Source organism: Theropithecus gelada, chromosome 17 (genome assembly GCF_003255815.1).
Source record: "Theropithecus gelada isolate Dixy chromosome 17, Tgel_1.0, whole genome shotgun sequence".
Classification (NCBI taxonomy): Eukaryota; Metazoa; Chordata; class Mammalia; order Primates; family Cercopithecidae; genus Theropithecus; species Theropithecus gelada.
In genome coordinates, this window is record NC_037685.1 from 47,169,072 (window position 1) to 47,193,108 (window position 24,037).

The 24,037-nt window shown below is 33.4% G+C and overlaps 1 protein-coding gene across 2 annotated transcripts in view; it reads left to right on the forward strand.

Moving 5' to 3' along the window:
* TNFSF13B (TNF superfamily member 13b) overlaps nt 1-23,063 on the forward strand; it is a 37,905-nt gene extending 14,842 nt beyond the window's left edge. Inside the window, exons 3-6 of one of the 2 annotated variants that reach the window (XM_025364424.1) lie at nt 1,653-1,709; nt 18,011-18,123; nt 18,212-18,362; nt 21,421-23,063. In XM_025364424.1, coding sequence (XP_025220209.1) covers nt 1,653-1,709; nt 18,011-18,123; nt 18,212-18,362; nt 21,421-21,533 — 434 coding nt within the window. In that variant the 3' untranslated portion in view covers nt 21,534-23,063. The remainder of the gene's footprint in view (nt 1-1,652; nt 1,710-18,010; nt 18,124-18,211; nt 18,363-21,420) is intronic. The other variant, XM_025364425.1, reaches the window with a different exon arrangement.
* The last annotated feature ends 974 nt before the right edge of the window (nt 23,064-24,037 follow it).

Here is a 24,037-nt window from a genome sequence, read left to right on the forward strand (position 1 = left end):
TATAACAAACTACCATAGACTGGGTGGCTTATAAACAGTAGAGATTTATTTCTCCTAGTTCAGGGGGCCGGAAGTCCAAGACCAAGATGGCGGAAGATTTTGGTATCTGATGAGGACTTGCTTCCTGGGCTTGTAGATGATGCCTCCTCACTGGGTTCTCATGTGGGAAAAAAGGGCAAGCTGGCTCTCTGGGATCTCTTTTATAAGGATACTAATTCCATTCATGAGTGCTCTGCCCTCAAGGCATAATCACCTCCCCAAAGCTTTACTTCCTAATACCATCACGTCAGCAGTTAGGTTTCAACATAGGAATCTGGGGGCAACACAGACATTCAGACCATAGCCATCTCCTACTGAAGCTTTTGGGAAACAGGGAAAGGATGACTTGAAATAGGAAGTCATGGCTGGGCGCGGTGGCTCACGCCTGTAATCCCAGCACTTTGGGCGGCCGAGGCGGGCGAATCACCAAGTCAGGAGATCGAGACCATCCTGGCTAACATGGTGAAACCCCGTCTCCACTAAAAATACAAAAAACTAGCCGGGTGTGGTGGCGGGCGCCTGTAGTCCCAGCTACTCCGGAGGCTGTATGCATTGAGAATCATCTTCATAAAGTATTATTTTAACTCTGAGTAAAATATTTGCTAGATGAAAAACTAAACTAATATTTTCTTAATCTAAAACATGCAAGCTTAGATTTATGTTTCATATTTTTCACAGATGTTTACTGCTTTATTGTATCTTCCCTACACCTTCCAGCAGGTGTCCTTAATTTGCTTTTGCCTAAAGGCATTTCTCCTTATTTAACGCAATGTTAGTTTCTTAAATATTGACTGAAATATTCAATATGTAATATATGATGTTAATTGATGTTTTCAGGAAGCTTTACTGATTATATGCAGTCTCATGGAAGTCTTGCATTTTATTTGTAAAAGATGTTCTATCTCTCTTTCTCTCTTTGGTCCAGTATATTTTACCAAAAGCTTGACTTTGGATCCAGAGTGAAACAGGTGGGGTTTAAATTCTGGTCCCATCACTTTCTGTCTCTGAGTTCCTGAACAAGCTGTTTACACTTTCCAAGCCTTAGTTTCCAATCTCTAATTTTTAGGATTCCTGTGAGGATAAATGGAAGTGATATATACTAAGTCTTGGTACACTGTCTGCACTTAAATCTGTTCAATAAATATTAGCATTTTTTAACTTTCAGAAGTGTCAGAAATAGTATTTTCTGTGGTAATAAGTCATGATTTCATGTTAGATTTTTTAAAGCAAAAGACTAGAATGATCTTATAAGGTTAACTGTTTCATGTATTTGGTAGATGTGCTAAACAAATTATTAAACTTGCTTTCTCTTCAGCCACTTTTCAAAGCAAATTAGGTTAAACTGTACAGGTGATATACCTATTATATTTTAACAGCACATAGAGCTTTTCTGAAATGTCATGAATTTCATAGATATATGATATATATAAATATATATATAAATCAATGGGCAAATATCGTAAAGTAACTTTAAGAATAATATTATGCAATCAATGTAAAAAGTGTAATTGATTTAGTGTTTCTGGAAGAATGGGTTTGTAGCTTTGTGTTCTCAGTTCATTTCTTTATTATTTCTACTCAAGTAACTAAAATGATAAATTTTTGCTTTTTAGTCATTCAAGACTGCTTGCAACTGATTGCAGACAGTGAAACACCAACTATACAAAAAGGTAATAAAATATCCCCAGTACTTTTTCTACTTAGAATTCAGTCCACTCCAAATATTTGTAAGTTTCAAGTCTAAAGACTATATTTGAATTGCATCTAAAGTCAATCATCCCTCTCAAAACTTCTTATAACCAAATAAAAAATAATAAACTTACATTTATTCAAAATGACTTGGGAATAAATAATAATTAAGGCTTAAGTAATGATCTAATAAGGAGAATGACCTTAGAGGCACTAATACTTAGAAATGTTAAATAATTAACATTACAATAAAATAAAAATCAATACTAAATCAAATTTAATTTTTATTATTTAGACAGCATTTTGTCTTTTAGAATGAGTCAAGACCATCTTCACAAACACAAATTCTCCTGTTATATTCAGTTGTAAAAATCATAGAAAGAGGAAAATAAAACTGAACAGATTATTAAAAAACTGTATTTTTAAAATAAATTTCCAATGTCAAATTATTGCTTGATAATTTACCATTTTCTCACAGAGGTAGAATGTTTTACATTTTTCAGTTATTTGAAGCTTTTTTTAGTTTTAATTTTAGACAAGTGTTTTCTGTAATAGTGGCCTGAATCCAGGTTCACAAAGAAACAACTTTTAATGTCATTTCCCAATATGTATCACCCAGAATATTAATGCAGAGAAATGGTCCTTGAAATAAGAGTTTCAGTGTCAAATAAATTTGGAAACATAGCATCTTATATATTTTTCTTTGGGTCACAAGGCACATTAGCAAGTTATTGAATCTAAGTAGTCCTACTTTAATAAAAAAATATTTGTTTAACTTTGTTTCATCCAGTTTTCACAAATTTTTGTGACTATGCCACTTTATGATGTATCGACCTCTCTCCGAAAAGAAATGGAAATTGCTGCTCTATAGTAACGTTTGTTTATGTAAGATAACTAAGGAACAAAAATGTTCTAAAAAAGAACCATTTGTTCACTCACACATTCGTTGATTCATTTATTTTACATTTATTGATTAAGAACATACAATTTCTAATTACTTTATGTTCACTGGGGGTATCAGTGATTAAAATATGTACAGATGCTCCTCGGCTTACGATGGAGTTATGTCCTGATAAACCCAACCTAAGCTGAAAATAACGTACATTGAAAAAAGCAGTTAGGACATCTAACTTACCAAATATCATAGCTTAGTCTCGCCTATCATAAACATGCTCAGAACACTTACATTTGCCTGCAATTGGACAAAATCATCTCACACGAAGCCCATTTTATAGGAAAGTATTGAGTAGCTCATATTATGTTTTGAATACGGGACTGAAGTATGATTTCTCCTGAATGTATGTGGCTTTCATACCTTCGTAAAGTTGAAAAGTCTAAGCCAAACCATCGCAAGTCCATATATGTGGTTTTCTACTTTGAAAGAGCTTACCTCTTGATGAGGAGAAAACAAACAAAAGACCCAGCAGCCCTCAAATGAACAAGTAAAATATAGATGAGATGAAATGCTGTGGAGGGCAGCAAAGCAGGCAGGGGCAGGAGGAAGTTTTGTGTTGTGAACCAACTACGAGTTCAGGAGTATCTGGAGGTTAAGCTAGGCAATGAGGAATGGGCAAAACAAAACAAGCACAGATAATGAATGTGAGTTGGCCCTGGTAATGATTCCCCGGCATGCTCTTTTCATCTGTGTTTTTTTCTGTGTGACTTTAATTGTCCTAGATACAACACAAGTACTAAACTACTTGTAAATCTATTATTTATTGCTCAACATTTTCCCAAATCATGTTTGCAACTTTTAATAAGCAGCACACTGTTTCCTAAGAAGGAAAAGAAAGCCAGGAGATCTTAAGGGCCAAAGTTCCAGTTTTAAAAAGTTCCTTGGAAAAGGTTTACTTTACACATTTTCCCCTACCCCCCAAAATGCTATAAATTGCACCAAATGATGCAGCTGCTATACTCCAATGTGCTTGTGAATTGGACAGTATGCTGTGGTCTTCCTGGAGTGGTGACCGCTTCCCACAGATCCAGGGGTGCTGAACTGGGATGCTTACCTGGGATGCTTGCTTGCAGTGCTCCAACCTTTAGGATGAAGAGGTTGCCCTTGTGATGTCAGCAAACCCTTGACCAGTATATAAATGTTAGTGTGCATGGACATTTAGCAGGGAGATAGAGGCAGGTTGCATTTTGTTAAAAAAGGTTGTACTCAATGAAGCATTTTACTTGCACAGTAAAATAAGAAGTCTTCTGGGAAAAAATAATAATATATTATTAGTATTATTAGCATATAATATATAATTATACATTATATAATATATAATGTATTATAATAATTATGTATAATAAAATTAATATATTATTATCTTCTGGGGAAACAATGTATTATTATTAGCATATTATATATTATAATATTATTAGTATATTCTATGTATTATCCTAGTGTATTATACATAACATCAGGTCGTGAGATGAAATCATGTTATGTATTCCGGGGATATGGAGGTTCAAAGGAGCAGGGCTACGTCCATCTGATATTTTGAGTTCCTATGCTTGCTCTCCCCCATACTTTTGTCCAGACAGTGAGGGCAGAGGTAAACTTCACAAAACAGAAGAAGACAAGAGGGGTTTATCAGAATGTAGTCTCATGTCTTTTCTGTTCATTTGTTTTTTTGAATTTTAATCTAAATTTTGAATAGGTAATGCATTCACATGTTGCAAAAAATAAAAAAGCACAAAGAGTGTGGATTGCTCTTTTTCCCATCTGTTCCTGCCCACACTCACCTCACTTTTAGTTTCCTATGTAGACTTCAGACTGTCTCTATGTTAACACAAACAAATGCAAATGTAGTTCTGCTTTCCTCCTTTCCTATAGTAAACACTTAAAAACCATATTTGCAATACGTATGATTTGAAAATGAGATTATAACCTGCATTCTTTACTTAACAATGTATATTGCAGATATTTTGTTGCCTGTGTACAGAGTTGCTCATATTTTAAAAAATGCATAGTATTCCATTGTATGAATTTAATGTATTTAATCATTCTCCTACCAATAGACTTCTTGGTGTCCATCTTTTGCAATGCAGGTGCTGCAAAAAATAATTGTGTGCATCCGTAACTTCTCATATGTCAGCCTATGTGTGGGACAGACTTTGAATTTTGACAGTTATTGCTAAGTGGTCCTATAGGGATTATAAAATGTGATGCTATCGCTGGCAGCAAAAGAACATCAGGTGAAAAATAGCATCTCTTAGCTTTCTTTAAGCCATTATTTTATATGTTTTAAGAACCATTTGTATTTCTGTCTTTACATTCCTCTAATTTTTCATTTCTATTTTTATTTTTTGTGAGCCATCTGTTCATATTTTTTTTCCATTTTTTTCATTGGACTTTGGTCATTTTTAATTTGATTTCTGTGAGCTCCTTATATCTCAAGCAGATTAATTCTTTATATTACAAATTGCGAGCATTTCCTCCCATGCTGTCATTTGTCTTAATTCTGCATGAAGTTTTTTTCTGTCAAATTTATCCGTTTTTTTAAAGGATTCTGGATTTGGGGTTGTGATTAGAAAGGCCTTTTACATTTAAACGTATTAAGGAAAGATCTCATGTTCCTTCTGAAACCTTTATAGTTATTTTCTACCTTTAAATAATGTATCTATTTGCAATTTATCCTGGTATAAGATGTGAGGTATGCAACCAACTTAATTCTCCCCCGTGAGGGCATCACAAGTTTTTTTAATTATCCATCTTTTCCACACTGCTTGAAGATATTAACTTTAACTTTTATTAAATTCTCGTGTTTAGTCTATGTTTTTTTCACTTTTAAAATACTTTTCTGTTATATCATGTTGACTGAATGTCTGTTTATGCACCCCAATAAAATGGCATTTTGGTTCCTAAGGCTTTGTTTTATTTTCTGGTAAATTTAATTCGCTCATTTTTTTCTTTTCCCTTCTAGAATTTTTCCATTTTTTTAAATTAAATATAGGAACTATAAAATCAGCTAGGTAATTTACCTAGTTAAAAGGAAAAAGAAAAATGCCTGCTGGTTTTTTTTTTTTTTTGGATTTCATATTTATAAATTAAGAAAAATACCCTCATGATGTACAAATCAAATCCAATCCAAGAACATGATATATATTTATATTTGTTTAGTCTCCTTTTGTTTCTTTTAATATGTATTGAAATTTTCTTCAAGAAGTTCTTGTGTATTTCTTATTAATATCATTACAAGGTATTCTACCTTTTCAAATGCTATGATAAATAGAAACATTTTCTTTCTTTATATTTTCCAGCTGGTTGTTCTTTTTGTGTATAAAAACCTTGAATTCCATGATATGTCTTTTCACTATTAAGGTTAAAATGTTTTCTTTTTATTTTTGGATTGCATTTCCCTAGCATGACTTTGCCCAAAATTTTACTTTTAACTTCTCTGAAATAATTTTTCTGTGTTTCCCATGTATGCAAAACAGAGTTGCTCTTTGTTTTCTTATCTCATCTTAAAATAATTTTCATTTATTGGGTGATATAAATCAATTTAGGTTTACTTATTTCAGAAATGTATTTGGCTTTCGTTCATGATATTGTGCTATACCGTGTATTGTTTTTCACGTTAACAAGAGTTTCTATTTTATAGTTTTGAAGAGGTTGCTTACTACGTAGGCTATTTGTTTTGCTTTTTCTGTTAGTGTAGACTTCTAAATGCTAAATGATCGGGGTATCTACCTTTTCAGTTATATCTTTTTAATTGAAATTAAATTCATATACCATAAAATTAAATGCACAATTCATTCTCATGTAGTATTCACAATATTTTACAACCACCAACTCTCTCTGGTTCCAAAATATTTTCTTCAGCCCCAGAGAAAATCATGTATCCATTAAGCAGTCAATCACCATTTCTCTGTCTCCCCACGCCCCTGTAACCAGCAATCTGCTTTCCGTCTCTGTGGATTCACCTATTTCAGATGGTTTATATAAATGCAATCATACAATACGTGACTTTTAATTCCTGTCTTCTTTCACTTAGCATAATGTTTTGAGGTTCACCCACATTCTAGCATGTATTCCTACTTCATTCCTCTGTATGAATGTATATTTTTCTATTACATGTAAGCCATAATTTTATGAATGGGCATTTGGTTTGTTACCCCCTTTTGGCTATTGTGAGTAGTGATCCTGTGAACATTTGCATAAAGTACTTCCTGAGTGCCTCTTTTCATTTATTTGGAGCATACATCGATGAGTAGAATTGCTGAGAAAATGTCAGCCTGTTCTCTACAGTGCTGCACAATTTTGCATTCCCCCAGCAATGTACAAGTGTTCTAATTTTTTCACATCCTCACCAACACATCTTATTTTCAATGTTTTTATTATTATTGCCTTCCTAGTGGGTGTGAAGCCATATCTCATTTTGGTATTTATTTGCATTTTCCTTATGACCGATGATGTTGAGCATCTTTTCATGTACTTTTTGGTTTTTGTATATCTTCTTTGGAAAAATATCTATCCAAGTACCTTGTCCATTTTTTAATTGAGTTGTTTGTCTTTTTGTTGTTGAGTTGTAAAACTTCCTTATATATTATGGATACAAGACCCTTATCAAGTATCTGATTTGCAAGTATTGTCTCCTATTTTGTGGATTGTCTTTTACTTTCTCAAGAATGTCATTTGAGGCACAAGAGTATTGTGCATTAGATAAATGAAGTAAAACTTATCATTTTTTTCTTTCTTGTGATTTTAGTGTCATCATTGAAGAACTCATGCCAAATTCAACATCATGATTCACCCATATGTTTTCTTCTAAGAGTCTTGTAGCTTTATGTCTTATCTTTAGGCAATTGATCTATTTTAATTCATTTTTGTATATGGTGTGAAGCAGAGGTCCAAAATCATCTTTTAGCATGAGGATATCTAGTTGTCCCAACATCATTTGTTGAAGAAGATGATTTCTTCCACATTGAATGGTCTTGGCACGCTTGTTAAAAATCAGTTGGACATAGATGCATGGGTTTATTTCTGTACTCTCAATTTTATTTTGTTTGTTTATATGCTTTGCCTTATGCTGGACCACCATACTATTTGGATTACTGTTAAAGTTATAGTAAACTTTGAAATTTAGAATAGTGAATCTTTCAATTTTGTTATTTATTTTTAAGATTGTTTTGGCTATTTGATACTCTTTTGTGATAACAAATGAATTGTAAGGCTGGCTTTTTCATTTTGGAAAATAAAAGGTCACTGAAATTTGTATATGGATTAGACTGAATCTGTACATAATATTGGGTATTACTGCCATCTTAACAAAACTAAATCTATCAATCCATGAACACAAGATATCTTCTCTTTTATTTATATGTCCTATCATTTCTTATAGCAATCTTTTGTAGTGTTTAGTGTTAAAGTGTTTTATGTCCTTGGGTAAATTTACTCTTAGGTGTTATGTTCTTTTGAATGCTGTTTAGTCAGTTCAGTTTGCTATAACAAATTCCAGTAGACTGAATGGCTTAAACAATAGTAATGTATTTCTCACACTTCTGGAGGCTGGAAAATTCAAGATTAAGGTGCCAACAGATTTGGTTTGTGAATGGTGGTCTTTTCCTTGTGTTTTCACATGGCTGAGAACAGAGACAAAAGCAAGTTCTTATGTCTTTTCGTGTAAGTACACTAACCCATCATAAAGACTGTGCCACCATGACCTGATTATTTCCCAAAGGCACCATCCCCTAATACCATCACATTGGAAGTTAAAATTTCAACATATCAATTTTGGGTGACAGAAATATTCAGTCCATAACAGATGCTACTGTAAATGGGATTCTTTTTTAAAATTTCATTTTTAGATTATTCATTCCTGGTTATTGAAACACAACAGATTTTTAAGTGTTGATCTTGTACCCTGCAACTTAACTGAATTCATTGATTAGTTTTAGTAGATTTTTTTGTAAATTCATGGATTTTTTTTTTTTTTTTTTGACATGGAGTTTCGCTCTGTTGCCTAGGCTGGAGTGCAATGGCATGATCTGGGCTCACAGCAACCTCTGCCTCCAGGGTTCAAGTGATTCTTGTACCTCAGCCTCCCAAGTAGCTGGGATTACAGGTGCGTGCCACCACACCTGGCTAATTTTTGTATTTTCAGTAGAAGCAGGGTTTCACCATGTTTGGCTAGGCAGATCTCAAACTTCTGACCTCAAGAGATCTGCCTGCCTCAGCCTCCCAATAAGTGTTACCAATAAGTAATACCAGTAAGTGTTGATATTACAGGTGTGAGCCACCACGCCTGGCTGAAAATTTTCTACGTATAGGATTATGATATTTGCAAATAAAGATCGTTTTACTATTCTCCTTGCATTTGGATTTTTTTAAAATTTCCGGTATATGTTGAATAGCAGTGGTAAATGCAGGCATAGTCTTGTTTCTGATGTTAGGGTAGTCTTGAGGATTATTACATTTATATTCATGATTGATTGTGGCCTGTAGTTTTTTGTGGTGTCTTTGTCTGGCATTGGTATCAGTGTAATTCTAGATGTACAGAACAAGTTAGGAATTGTTCCCTTCTCTTTTATTGTTTTGTGGAAGAGTTTGAGAAGATTGATGTTAATTTTTCTTTAAATGTCTAGTAAAATTCACCAATAAAGTCATCTAGTTATGAATTTTGAGGGAAGACTTGGATTAATTTAAACTCTATACTGGTTATAGGTCTGTTTAGATTTTTAAATTTATTTTTTGAGTCAATTTTGGTAGTTTGTGTGTTTCCAGGAATTTGTCCCTTTCATCTACATTATCTAATTTGTTGGAGTACAATTATTATAAATAATAAAAAGGTATAAACATTTTATTTCTAATAGGCCATTAACAATGCCTCCATTTCTTTAGTGATTTTATTAATTGGAGTCTTTTTTATTGGTCAATGTAGCTAAATGATTGTCATCTTTGTTCGTATTTTTCAAAAAACCAATGTTCAGTGTTACTGTTTCCAGTCCTGTTCTTTTTTTTTTTTTTTTTTTTTTGAGATGGAGTATCTGTCACCCAGGTTGGAGTGCAATGGTGCGATCTCGGCTCACTGCAACTTTCGCCTCCCAGGTTCAAGTGATTCTCCTGCCTCAGACTCCCAAGTAGCTGGGACTACAGGCGTGTGCCACCACACCTAGCTAATTTTTTTTTATATATATTTATAGTAGAGACAGGGTTTCACCATGTTGGTCAGGCTAGTCTCCAACTCCTTACCTCAAATAATTCACCCGCGTTGGCCTCTCAAAGTGCTGGGATTACAGGTGTGAGCCACCGCACCCAGCCCTTTTTCCATTGTTTATTCCATCTACCTTCTTTATTATTACCTTCTTTATTATATTATCTGATCTTTATTATTTTCTTCATTCTGTCAATTTTGGGTTTAGTTTCCTCTTCTATTTCTATTTCCTTAAGCTGAACTTAGAATATTGACTTGAGATATTTTTTGACATAGGCATTTACAGTTGTACGTTTCTTTCTGAGTGCTACTTTCACTGCTTCCTATGAATATTGCTATGTTGTGTTTTTATTTTCAATCATCTCAAAGTATTTTCTATTTTCTTCTAGGATTTATTCATAGATCAATTTGTTGTTTAAGAATTTGTTCAATTTTCACTTATTTGTGAGTTTTCCAATTTTCCTTATGTTATTGAAGGTAGCTAGAATGAATGCTTACCAGAGATTCATTTCAGACGGAAAAACATAAACAGGTTTCAAGGTCAAAGGATGAAAAGCATATCTTTTTAAAATAAAAGATATGCTTTTGTAGAATTTAAATACTTTAAAATTTAAATTTGTAGAATTTAAATATTTTAAAATCTAATGAGAATTATTCTGTTGCACGGCGTGGTCTATCTTGGTGAATGTTCATGTGCACTTGAGAATATGTATTCTGCTGATTTTGGGTGGAGTGTTTTCTATATGTCTGTTAGGTTCAGTTAGTTTACAATGTTGTTGAAGTTCACTGTTGCCTTATTGATCTCTTCCCTAGATGGTCTAGCTATTACTTCAGGTGAGATACTGAAATCTTCAGCTGTTACTGTAGAAATGTCTATTTCTCCTTTCAGTTCAGCCAATATCTGCTTATATCTTGAGGTTCTGTTGAGTGATGTTTATAATTATTAGGTATTCTTGATAAATTAACTCTATTATCAATATTTAATACTCTCTTTGTCTCATAAAAATTTTTGGCTTAACATGTATTTATTCTGATATCAGTATTAGCCATCCCTGTTCCCTTTGGCTGCTATTTGCAAGGAGGCATATTTGTCATCCTTTGATCTTGAAACCTTGAAACACAAAAACCTGTTTGTGTTTTTGAATCTGAAGTGAGTCTCTAGTAGGCAGAATATAATTAGATCATGAGTTTGGGCTTTTAAAAATTAATTTTGCCAATCTCTGTATTTTAATTGCCAAATTTAAATTCAGTTCATTTATATTTAAAGTGATTACCGATAAGGAAAGAACTACTATGTTGCTGTTTGTTTTTTTATAAGTTTTGTTCCTCAATTCCTTTATTTCTTCTTTATTTTGTTTTTAATATACCTTTATAAGTACACCATTTTGTTTTTCTCTTAATTTCTTTTTGTGCATCTTAAGAAGTTATTATCATGGTTCTTATTCTGGTGATTACAATAAACATCCTAAATTTATAACACTGTGGTTTGAATTGATAACAACTTAGCTTCTCTCTTATGTTGTTATTGTCACAAAATATACCCTTAAACACTGTAAGCCCTTAACATAAATTAATAATTATCATTTTATGTATTTGTCTTTTAAATAGTATAGGAAACAAAAGAGAAGTTAAAAACTAAAAATACACTTACAATGGCTTTTATATTTACCTACGTATGTACCTTTACTTCTATTCTTTATTTCTTCATCTATCTTTCAGTTCTCACTTAGTGTTTTTTGTTTTTGTTTTTTTAAAATTTCTATCTACTTTAGCGTTTCTCACAGGGTAAGTCTGCTACCAATGAACTCCCTCAGTTTTTCTTTATTTGAGAATAACTTAATTTTTCTTCACATTTTAAGGATATTTTCCCACATATGGAATACAGGGTAGACAGTGTTTTTCATTCAGTACTTTAAATATGTAATTCCCCTGCCTTCTGGCCTCCATGGTTTTTGATGACAAATCAGCTTTTAATCTTATTGAGCATATTTTATATTTGATGAATTGCCTCTCTGCTTTCAAGATCTCCTCCTTGTCATTATCTTTTAATAGCTTGATTTTAATAAGTCTTGGTAGGAATCTTTTGTGTTTACCCTTCTTGGAGTTCACTAAATTTTTTTAGATGTGTACATTTATGACTTTCTTCAACATTGGAAAGAGTTTGGCCATTATTTCTGCAAATATTCCTTTTTCGTATTTTCTCTCTCTTCTCCTTCTGTAACTCTCGTAATGCATATATTCATCTGCTTAATGTATCCTGGGGGTCTCTTATAATCTGTTCACCTTTCTTTATTCTTTTCTATTTTAACTTTATCTTTAGAGCCATTTTAGATTCACAGAAAAATTGAGAGGAAGGTAGAGAGATATCTCATCAACCTCATATTCCCTACTGGTGCATATCCTCCCCCATTATCAAATCCCCCACCACAGTGATACATTTGTTGCAACTGATAAACCTACACTAATATATCATTATCATCCAGAGTCCAGGGTTTACATTAGGGTTCACCTTAGTGTTGTACTTTCTATAGATTAGCACAAATGTATAATGGTATGTATTCACCATTGTATTATTAGAGTATTTTCACTGTCCTGAAAATTCTCTGTGCTTCACTCCAACTACCTTTCCCTTTCCGCTGCTTATCCCCTGGAAGTGGCATTTTTAAAATGTCTCTATACTTTTAACTTTTCCAGAGTGCCATGTAGTTGGAATTGCACAGTATGTAACATTTTTATTTTCACTTCTTCTTTTTTTTTTTTTTTTAGTAATAGAAATTTAAGTTTCCTCCATGATATATCAGTGTAGGTTTATCAACTGTAACAAATGTACCACTCTGGTGGGGGATTTTGACAATGGAGGAGGATATGCATCTGTAGGGAGTGTGAGGTCTATGAGATATCACTGTACCTTCCTCTCAGTTTTACTGTGAATTTAAAATGGCTCTAAAAATGAAGTTAAAAAAGAATAAAGAAAAGTGAACAGATTATAAGAGACCCCCCAGGATATATTAAACATAAGCATTATGAGAGTCACAGAAGGAGAAGAGAGATAAAATTTGAAAAAAGAATATTTGGAGAAATAATGGCCAAACTCTTTCCAATATTGAAGAAAGTCATAAATTTACACATCTAAAAAGTTCAGTAAACTTCAAGGAGGGTAAAGGCAAAAAGATTCCAAATCTTATTAAAATCAATGTGTGTGTTTCAATTTATTTATTTATTTTTAACATGTGGATGTTCAGTTGTGCTGGTGCTATTTTTTTTAAAAAAACTATCTTCTCTTTATCATATTGCCTTTGCCCTTTGTCAATGATCTGTTGATTATATGTGAGTCTAGTTTTAGGCTCTTTATATTGTTTCGATAATCTGTTTTTCTCTTCTTTCAATAATACCACATTGTCTCGATTACTGTAGGTTTATAGTAAGTCTTGAAGTAGAGTAGTGTTAGTTCTCTCACTTTGTTCTTATCTTTTAATATTATGTTGGCATTTCTATCTTTTGCTTCTCCATATATTCTTTAGACTCAGTTTGTTGATATTCAACTTGCTTTGATTTTGATTAAGATTGCATTGAGTCGCCCGGACACAGTGGCTCATGCCTGTAATCCCAGCACTTTGGGAGGCCAAGGCGGGATCATGAGGTCAGGAGTTTGAGACCAGCCTGGCCAATGTGGTGAAACCTCCTCTCTACTAAAAATACAAAAATTAGCCAGCCGGGCATGGTGGTGCATGCCTGTAGTCTCAGCTACTCCGGAGGCTGAGGCAGGAGAATCACTTGAACCCAGGAGGCAGAAGGTGCAGTAAGCCAAGATCGTGCCCCTGTCTCCAGCGTGGATGACAGAGCAAGACTCGGAAAAAAAAAAAAAAAAAAAAAACCAACCACCATTGCATTGAATCTACAGGAAGAACTGATGACATCTTGACAATATTAAGTCTTCCTATTTATGAACATGGAGTATCTCTCCATTTATTTAGTTATTTAAATCTTTTACATATTTTGTTGGATTATTCCTAAGTATTTCATTTTTTGAGGTAATCATCTAAATGCCATTGTATTTTTAATTTCAAATTCCACTTGTTTATTACTGGTAGAAAAGTGTTAGATCACTGGTAGAAAAGTGATTCCCTATTGAGTATTAATCTTGTAATAATGACTATTCTTTTGGTCCACTGAGTAGTTCATAATTTTCTTTCTTTGTATGCTTTGAAGTTTCTTCTTGAAAATTGGACAGTTTGGATGTTACAATGTAGCAAATCTGGAACTCAAAATTACTCCCATCCTCAGGGTTTTCTGTTGTTAATTGATGTGGACTGCAGTTGTTCTCTTGTTCAGTAATTTTTCCAAAGTACTTTTTTTTTTTTTTTTTTTTTTTTGCCTAGACTCTATTCCTTGTCCCGTGTGGACATAGGAGTCTTTCTTCTATTATCTGTTTTCTTGGCCTGATAGAGATTATTTTATTGCTAATCCTCATCCTGACAGAGATTTTGTTAAACATTAGAAGTCGAAAAACAAAAATAAAAATCTCTCGTGGTGTTTACAAACAGCCTCTGAACCGGGGTATTTCTTCAACCCTTCACTAGGCTGTCTGCAGTTAACCTTAGTCTTTATCTCCTGTTTGCAGAGAGCCCAGGTAAGTATGTGGGTGTGCATATGTGTGTGTGTGGATGTGGGAGGAATAAAGACAATAAATAAAAATAAAAATAAGTAAACATGTTCTCTATCACTTTAATAAGATTATTGCCAGAAGAGATGATAAAATGCCTAAATAAAATATTAAGAGACATTAAGAATAGAGACCTACTATGTACTTGTTTTATTTTCTATGCTGACAATACACCAGTGACATTTACTAAGAAGTGGGTCTTTAATTATATAGATATTAATTGAATGTAAAAAATCTAAGAAATCAATCTAAATTATTATGAAAATTTTAGTAAACAAATATCTCTAGCCAGATGTAAACAAGTGATTTTAGAAATTTGTATTTTACTTCAATTTAAGAGAATATACTAGCTCTATGATGGAGGGCATTTCATTACAAGAAGTGCAGTAACTTGGTAGTAAAGTGCTTTAAAAAAACCAATTGAATACCTGCGATTAATTTTTATAGTACATTGCTATTTTGAATTATATTATGTTTAAATTTGAATTAATTAATAAATATTTGCTGCATGTCTACAGTGGGTCAGTCATGATGTTAAGCCCTGGGAAAATGATGGAACCAAACACAAATGGCCCTTTAGCTCAGAAAATTTAGTATCTATCAAGTGTATTTTTTTTTAACATCTCTCTTCACTCCAAGCATCAAATGAATATCATTAAGCTATGAAAGCAACTGCCTTGGTGAAGTCATCAGTTTGTGTTTTACAATATCGACAGTAACTGTATTAACTCTTCCTCATTTTTCAGCACTCCAAAAAGTGCTTGGCATACATTATGTCATTTAAACAAAATTAAAAACTATTTTATGATAATCTTTTCACTGAAATTATATCATAAAAGAGGCGATGATGATTTTGCATTTGTAATTTGTCATTGAGGTGATCTTGTGTTAACTATTACTATACAAGAGGGCTTTTCTTTTAAGGAGAATGTTCCCTTCTTTGGGAAAAGCCACTTAAGATGATAAGACCTGCCCATATCAGGGCACATTCACCCTTGGTGAGAAACAGTGATGGACGTGGCTCCTGGGAGTGAGCAAGAAGCACAGGTCGACAAAAGCATGTGCTGAAGAAGACCTGGGAAGTTTCTTGATCCACTCATAGATCCTCCATCCTTCCTCCCCACTCTCCCTGACATCTTTCCTCCCTCTGTCTGTGGTAATAGGAACTCAAAGGTCTGACTAAGGAAATGTTATTTATTTCAACTTGAATTTACAATGTAGTTTGTTTTGTTGTCACCTAGAATTCTTACTCCTTAGAAACAATCAGAAATATGTGGTTCTGATTTTACATTCTTCCCTCAAGAATCTTATTTGGACTGGGAATATAAATTAGTATAACCATTATGGAAAATAGTATAAAAGTTTCTTTAAAAATTAAAAATGAAATACCATACGATCCATCAATCCCACTACCAAGTATATATCCAAAGAAAATGAAATCAGTGTGTCAAAGAGATATCTCTCATCCAAGGACTAACCATGCCCCACCCTGCTTAGCTCCTGAGGTCAGACAAGATACAGTGCATTCAGAGTGGTGTGACCATAGATGAGATATCTGTACTTCAATGTTTATGGCAGAATTATTCACAATAGCCAAGATACTAAATCAACCTAAGTATCCATCTGCAGATGAACGGATGAGGAAAATGTGCGATATATACACAGTGGAATATATCGGCATAAAAAGAAGGAAACCTTGTTGTTTTCAGTAACATAGATGAACTTGAAGGACATTAGAACAAGTGAAATAAGCACAGAAAGACAAATACTACATGATCTGATGTATATGTGGAATCTAAAAAAAGTCAAATTCAAAGAAGTAGAGGGTAGAATGGTGTTGACTAGTGGCTTGGTGGTGGGGTGGGGGTGAAAAGATGTTGGTCAAAGGTCACAAAATTTCAGATAGACTGGAGGAATACGTTCAAGAGATCTCTTGTACAACATGGTGACTACAGTTAATGAAATGTATTCTTGAAAAATGCTAAATGAGTAGATATTGTGCTCTCACCACAAAAATGACAACTATACGAGGTAACGTATATTTTAATTTGCTTGACTCAGTCATTGCACAATGCCTACATATTTCAAGACATCATGTTGTACATGACAAATATGTACAATTTTATCTGTCGGTTAAAACGTAAGATCAAAAAAGAATTTTATTTGGAAAAAGTTTAAATATACTTGGTTTGCCTTGGAAACTATGTGAAGAAGGCACGTACACTTGACAGTTGTATGTACGGAATGTGAGCACCTTGTTAACTACCACATCATCCTGTGCCCCTCATGAAAACCCACAGGAAAAAAATGCTCTTTAATTTCAATTCTAGAAAAATTGTTATCTTCTTTGGCTTCTAGCCTGTTGTCTGTTGTGGACTCTGAATTTTATTATCAATTTTGTTTTCATTTTTGCTGTGATCAGGATGAAATTTGGACACAGGTATGGTCCACCATTACCAATTATACAGCGACATTTAAAGTATGATTCTAGACTAACTTCCACAGCTCTGTTTTACTATTTTATCCTTATATTACAGTCCCCCTAATCTTCTTTTTATTCATTTTACATCACTTAATTTACACTCCCCAAATTTCCTAACCTCTAGCCTTAGGGCTCACCCTTTACTCAGATAGTCACATGACACACCCATGAGAAATCCAGGGAATGTAAAGTATGAATTCACAGGAAAGGAGTGTCTCTGCTCTCTTAATGGGTTTTGGTGTCCGAACGCACTTACAGATTCTGGCTCAGCAATGTAGTCGCCCATGTGCCTATTCACTGATGGCTACTGTCTTCTCTCTGTCTCTTTCATCTCACCCTTGAGCACAGTGGCCTCCTTGTCACTCCCCAAGTGATTTTTGATGGGTAATGGAGGAGAATTATCAGTGAACTGAGGAGAAGCCATTGAAACTCAAATATGATAGATCATTGTTACAAAGTTCCTTGACTGTTCTTAGTAAAGATTGTGTCTTAGTCACTTTCTTCTTTCTCCCATAGGCTCCCTTCTGTTGCCACATTTGGGCCAAGGAATGGAGAGATTTCTTCCTCCGGAAACCTTTTGCCAAACTCTTCACATACTCTTTCCTCTCTGAGAATCAAAGGAAAATCTCTACTAGTGTGTTATTCAGAGAAATTTTGTCCACTTTTTGCTTCAAACTCTCTTATCCAGACCAGCTTTTATTATGAAATAGCCGAAACATAGACCAATAAAGGGAAAACCCAGACATTCATATAAAGGGTTAGCTCTTGGGTTCTTGTATCTGATATATTAACCCAGGTTAATATATAAGTGATGGCAAAGAATCCAATGCAGTAATGTGACTTGTCTTCTTCTTCTTTTTTTTTTTTTTTTTTTTTTTTAGGATGGAATTATCTTCTAAATTTCAGAGGTAGCTTAACAACTAAATGGAGGTGGAGGTGAAAACTGCCTTTCTTGGTTTCTTTCCTTATAAATGATTCTCTTCATTGCAGGATCTTACACATTTGTTCCATGGCTTCTCAGCTTTAAAAGGGGAAGTGCCCTAGAAGAAAAAGAGAATAAAATATTGGTCAAAGAAACTGGTTACTTTTTTATATATGGTCAGGTAGGTTCAAACCCTAATTCTGATGTTACTGTCTGAAGCCTCCCATTTTGTGTTCATTTCTGACAAAGTTTTTTGGTTTGTTTCTCAGGTTTTATACACTGATAAGACCTATGCCATGGGACATCTAATTCAGAGGAAAAAAGTCCATGTCTTTGGGGATGAATTGAGTCTGGTGACTTTGTTTCGATGTATTCAAAATATGCCTGAAACACTACCCAATAATTCCTGCTATTCAGCTGGTAAATAATAGTTCTCACACCCTGCTAATTGTGAAATGAAGAGAGTTTGATGAAAAATCTGAGCTGCAAAATGCGAAAATGAAAGGATGGTGCCCTAAAATATGAAGAGACAGAAAGGCATTCCTCAATATATTGTGTTTTTTAAATCTTGAATGATAAGCTAGTCTGTTTTAATTGAGAAAGATGGAATTATTACTAATAACTTTACCATCTTTATATACATTTAGAAAGGGTAGTAACTTCATAGCAACTTCTACATTGTACATAGTACTTCTACATAGTAACTTCTACACTGAGAAAAATTCAAATATATTTTCTTCAACCCTTAATAACAACAATAATAATATCTGACAATGATAGAGTGATTACCACTGGCCAGGCACTCTTTTCTGCATTTTATATATGCATGCTTATTTAATCTTCCCATTTAAGAGAGTGAGGATCTGGACACAGAGAGGTAACGTAACTTGTCCCAGGTTACACAGCTACTAATTTTTAGACTCAGTTTAAACCAGCCAGTCTGATTCCACACTGGGAGCAACCAAACCTCTTCTTGCATGCTGTGGAAGAAATGCCCCGGCCGGGTTTGAGGGTAAGGGAAAGTTGTACAATGGCTTCTTTCTCACACAGGTGACATCTTGTGTCAGTGGACACCAGACAGGTGACTTAGGAATGTGAAAGTGTAGAAGCAAACCTACCTTTGCACCCAGGTGCAGTGAGAGGCAGAGAGCAGAGCAGGTCTTGTAAACCTCAGGTCTGTTTCAGCTGTAATTGCCAACATTTCCTTCATTTTATTTTTCAAGGGTGATTTAAAATTAATCCAGGCTGGTTTTAAAGAAAAATATTTACCTTAAAGACATTTATTTTCTCTGTTGATTTTGTAAAAATCCAGAACCCTGAGGAATGGCTTCAGTTCCAGATGTTTACTATGAATGACTGTGTGACACACAGGAATGGAGACTGGCTATGCATTTTGAAATACTGTATTTCAAAGGCATTTACAAACAAATGCCCAATAAGTCAGTTAGAAACTAAGAAAAATAGTTTCTAATAATGGAAATGATGTCATTCTGGATCTGCAGCCACAGATAGCATTGGTGGGGAGATGAGGAAGTTTATAAAATTAGAATTCCCTAATTTGCATAAAGAGATGTTTCCCTTCACCCAGTGCTGACTAGTAGTTTGGAGTTGCAAAATATTTATAAATGGTGAGACTACTCCAATCTGTTATTTATTTATAGTCATTAATACTAAAAATTTTACAAATAACTCTTTAAAACATTTTTCTAATCATCTGCTCCTCTTACACTTACTTGCTATTAGAGGAGTCTGCTAGATTTCTTAAGGTGTCTTACTTTAAGAATAATTCACCTGACTTTAAAAATATTTTTCATTACTAGTAGCTTACTGTTGTTTATGAGTCCTGTCCTCTAGGAAGTTTCAGGCTTGCAATTTTAATCTGTTTTAGGGCGAATTTATTTAAAGCCATTTAAAACCACACATTAGAGTATAAGTACATAAAATGTTTCCATAGTAACCTGAAAAGATGTGAATGGCCAACTTAAGAAACCCAACATAATATCAAAGAACCACTTACATACATAAAGCTGAATCTTATTACTTATTGTATTAATAAAATGTTTATTAGAAAAATTATACCTGATTGCTGTAATCTGGAAGAATTGAAATAGCCAATAACTTAGTGTTAAAATGTTAAATAGACTCTATAGTTGTTCACACCCACCTAATCTTTAGAGTTAATATTACTTAATGCTCTGTGAGCTATGATCTTTGTCAAAATGTTAGCTCATTTCCAATCTCTATGATAATGACAAGTCTGTTCAACAAATAAATCTCAATCATTTTATTCTTACTGCTTAAGGTAGTCCACAAATGTTTTGTCAATTCTAGAAAGTGTACACATAACCTGTAATAAGTCCTAAAAAACTTTATTTTGTTTGTAGTCTGTCTTTGCCCATTACAAAAAAGCATACCCAGGGGGGACAGAAATTTTGTCATCCTTGATCACTACTGTAGGTTTTTCCAGAAGGGTGCCTGGTACATAGTAAATTTTCAATAAATAAACTCCCCCTGGCTGCTGCCTGAGCAAATCTGCATGCTTTGGGCTTTAGGTTAGAATAGACATGAACATACATGTGTTTATGTAGGTACATTTTCACTATGCTAATGAAACAATGCAACTTTTCTAAAAATAGCCACAATTATTGACAATTCAGATGACAGTTTTATTGTTTGTTTGTTTCTTTTTTTCTTTTCTTCCCCTTATTCCTCCTCTTTCTTCCCCTTCACATTTTTCTTTTGATACATTGAGGGTAGTCCCTGAATGTATTTTGTATTACCAATTCACAGATGCATTTGTCCTTGTAAATTAGTCGCACACAGATTTATTGGTCATTTTTGAAGAGTTAATTTCATTGTTGTTTTTGATTATGAAGACAAATGTGGTTATATAATAAAACAAAATATAAGAGGTTATGAAAAGTAATCCAGATAATGCTTAAACCCATAGTCTGAACTCTCAAGAAAAACTGTATTAATAAATGTGGTATGTTAAGAAATGGTGTTTTCTTCACTTTTTAATATTTATGCTTTTCATATGTATGTTTAAAAATATAATTAGGAATATCTAGTATATATATGTGTGTGCGTAATTTTTCACATTTTTATTTAACATTATTATAAAAACTTGTCAACAAAATTAAATAAAAATCATCACTAATCATTTAATATTCTATCAAGGGATGTGCCATGATTTACCTAATTGTTTAAAAAGTTATATATTGGGCTTCTTTTGGGGAACTTCATTTTTTAAAGAGTAGGTAATAAATTCATACGTATCTGTTGTAACTCCTTTCGCTTATTTCTTCTAAATTTTTTTAGGCTAAGATAATTGCAGTGGTTTAGAAGCCCACTGGTATATTCTGAAGTGTGGATGCCTATGTTAACTTTTTTTTTACAGAACAAAATAGTTTTATTTAGGTTTTTTTCTTTTCTGTTGTATAACCACTTATAGTTCTTGTAAATCATTTTTTCCTAGGCATTGCAAAACTGGAAGAAGGAGATGAACTTCAGCTTGCAATACCACGAGAAAATGCACAAATATCACTGGATGGAGATGTCACATTTTTTGGTGCATTGAAACTGCTGTGACCTACTTATACCATGTCTGTAACTATTTTCTTCCCTTTCTCTGTACCTCTAAGAAGAAAGAATCTAACTGGATATACCAAAAAAAAAAAAAAGTAGTTACCGTTGCCTTTTCTGTGAGCTATTTGTTTTGGTTTGCTGAAACTAGTCCAAAACAGGAAATTTAACAGACAGCCACAGCCAAAGAGTGTCATGTGAATTACAAGAAACCAGAGCCCATTTAGGGAAAGATAGAACTAGAAAGGCTTTTCACTATAATTCCATGCTGAACAATTGAGTCATCGCTTCTTATCTTGGAGGAAGGACACAATTCAAAGGGTAGTAAGGATTTTGTAAAATGTGGCGTCCATAATTTACTATGGAAGAAGTGCCCACATCTCTAGGACATTAAGACATTTATGAGAAATGTCACGATTCATTTTCTATTTTTATGTTAAATGCACTCCCTCCTTTTTGGTCAACATTACAAAAAGTAAAAAATAAAAATTTTAGAAATCTTGCAGTAGTTACATGAAATAACTAAAAGTTTAAATTTAAATATGAAACAACTTGGCTGAAAATAGTATCCATGTACTATTTAAGTATTTTATGGTTATTTCAAGTATGCAATTTCTATCTATGATGTAATATATTACCCACACATTTTTTCACAGGAGAGAGAGAATATCCTCATTTGTTTATGCTCATGTGTATTTGCTATAATGAATTTCAGAAACATTTAATGTCAGGTAATTTCAATTTATGCATGTAAAGCATTGATTGAAAAATAACTATAATTGTTCATATATAATAACATAATCTCCAACAGAAGTTACTGAATACATTTATACTAATGTAATGTAATTTCCCTTTATTTCTTCCTCTTCTGTTTCAAACTGCTGCTATTGTAGTTTACATATCCCAACCTTTAAAAATATTCCTCTTATTAGTTTTATATTCACTTTATAGAGGTTGAGTTTTAATTAAAATTCTTGGCATCTTGAAGTATGTCACGTACCATGTACTCCTTATAAATATGTTGATATCTCAGAAGACATCATCCCGGTTTTCATTTTATAAAGTACCATACTTAAGAATGCTGTAATACTTATCTTTTATAACATGTTTCCTTTGCTTTGCTTGTCTTTTATGTCATTAGTTTTAACTGTTTACTTCATTTAACAGTTTACATCATTCAACAGTTTACTTCATTAAACAGTAGGTGGAAAAGTAGATGCCAGTCTATGAAAATGTTCCCATTTATATCAAAATACTTTTCAAGGATATACTTTTCAAAACAAAGAAAACCATTTACATTTTATGTTTAAAATCTAAACTTTAAGTTTAAACTTTGTTTAGGTATCTGGTTCCTATGATTTCGACTTCAGTAAGTTCAAATAAAATATATTTTGCAGTTCATTTTATTTTACATTGTAATTTAAAAAGAAGAAGCGATAAGTGGAGTCAGAGTTTCAATGCTAGGAGGGGTGGTTAATGATTTTTCTGGTGTTGCTGCTAATATGGATTAACAAATAAAAACCTTCATTGCCTTTTGCCTCATTGTCTGACTGAGTTTGTCTAGCAACACCCACCTTTTGCATTCTCACTATATAATTAAATGTTATTTTTAAAATCAGGTGAAACATGATAAATTAATTTGTGTTAGGCTTCGATAGTTTGGAAATGTGAATATTTTCCATATCTGAAAAAGGATCTGTTCACATCTGCATCTGTCTAACTACTTAATTTTAAACTATTTAGAAGGAGACATCAGTTATATTATTACCTTTAGAGTTGAATTTATCCAACAGTACAGTATATTTTGTGGGATTTTTAGTACAATATTAAGTATATATTATTGGTATAATATTGAGTATTAATATATATACTTATAATATTAAGTAGATGTATAACTGAGAAAAGCTAATACCAGGTCAAGCATTCTTCTTCTGAGGAACTGACTATGAGGTAGTAAAATTCAACCAGGACAAGCATCTTGTAGGGATCACAAAAGGTATCACTGAGGGCAATCTTGTTGGCAGCAACCTCTTATCACATATTGGGCCCAACCCCCGCTCTGCTGTAATTAGAAGGTTGTATTAGTCTGTTTCACACTGCTGATAAAGACATACTCAAGATTGGGTAATATATAAAGAAAAACATTTTAATGGACTCACAGATCCACATAGCTGGGGAGGCCTCACAATCATGGTGGAAGGCAAAAGGCACATCTTACATGGTGGCAGGCAAAGAGTGAATCAGAGCCAAGTGGAGGAGGAAACCCCTTATAAAACCATCAGATCTCATTAGACTTATTCACTACCACAAGGACAGTATTGGGGAAACTGCCATCATGATTCAATTATTTCCCACCAGGTCCCTCCCACAACACATGAGAATTATGGGAGCTACAATTCAAGATGAGATTCGGGTGGGGACATAGCTAACCCATATCAAAGGTGCAATGTAGAATTCATAATCCTCACCATTTGAGGTTTGATGATGGTGATGAAAGGAAGACAACAGGA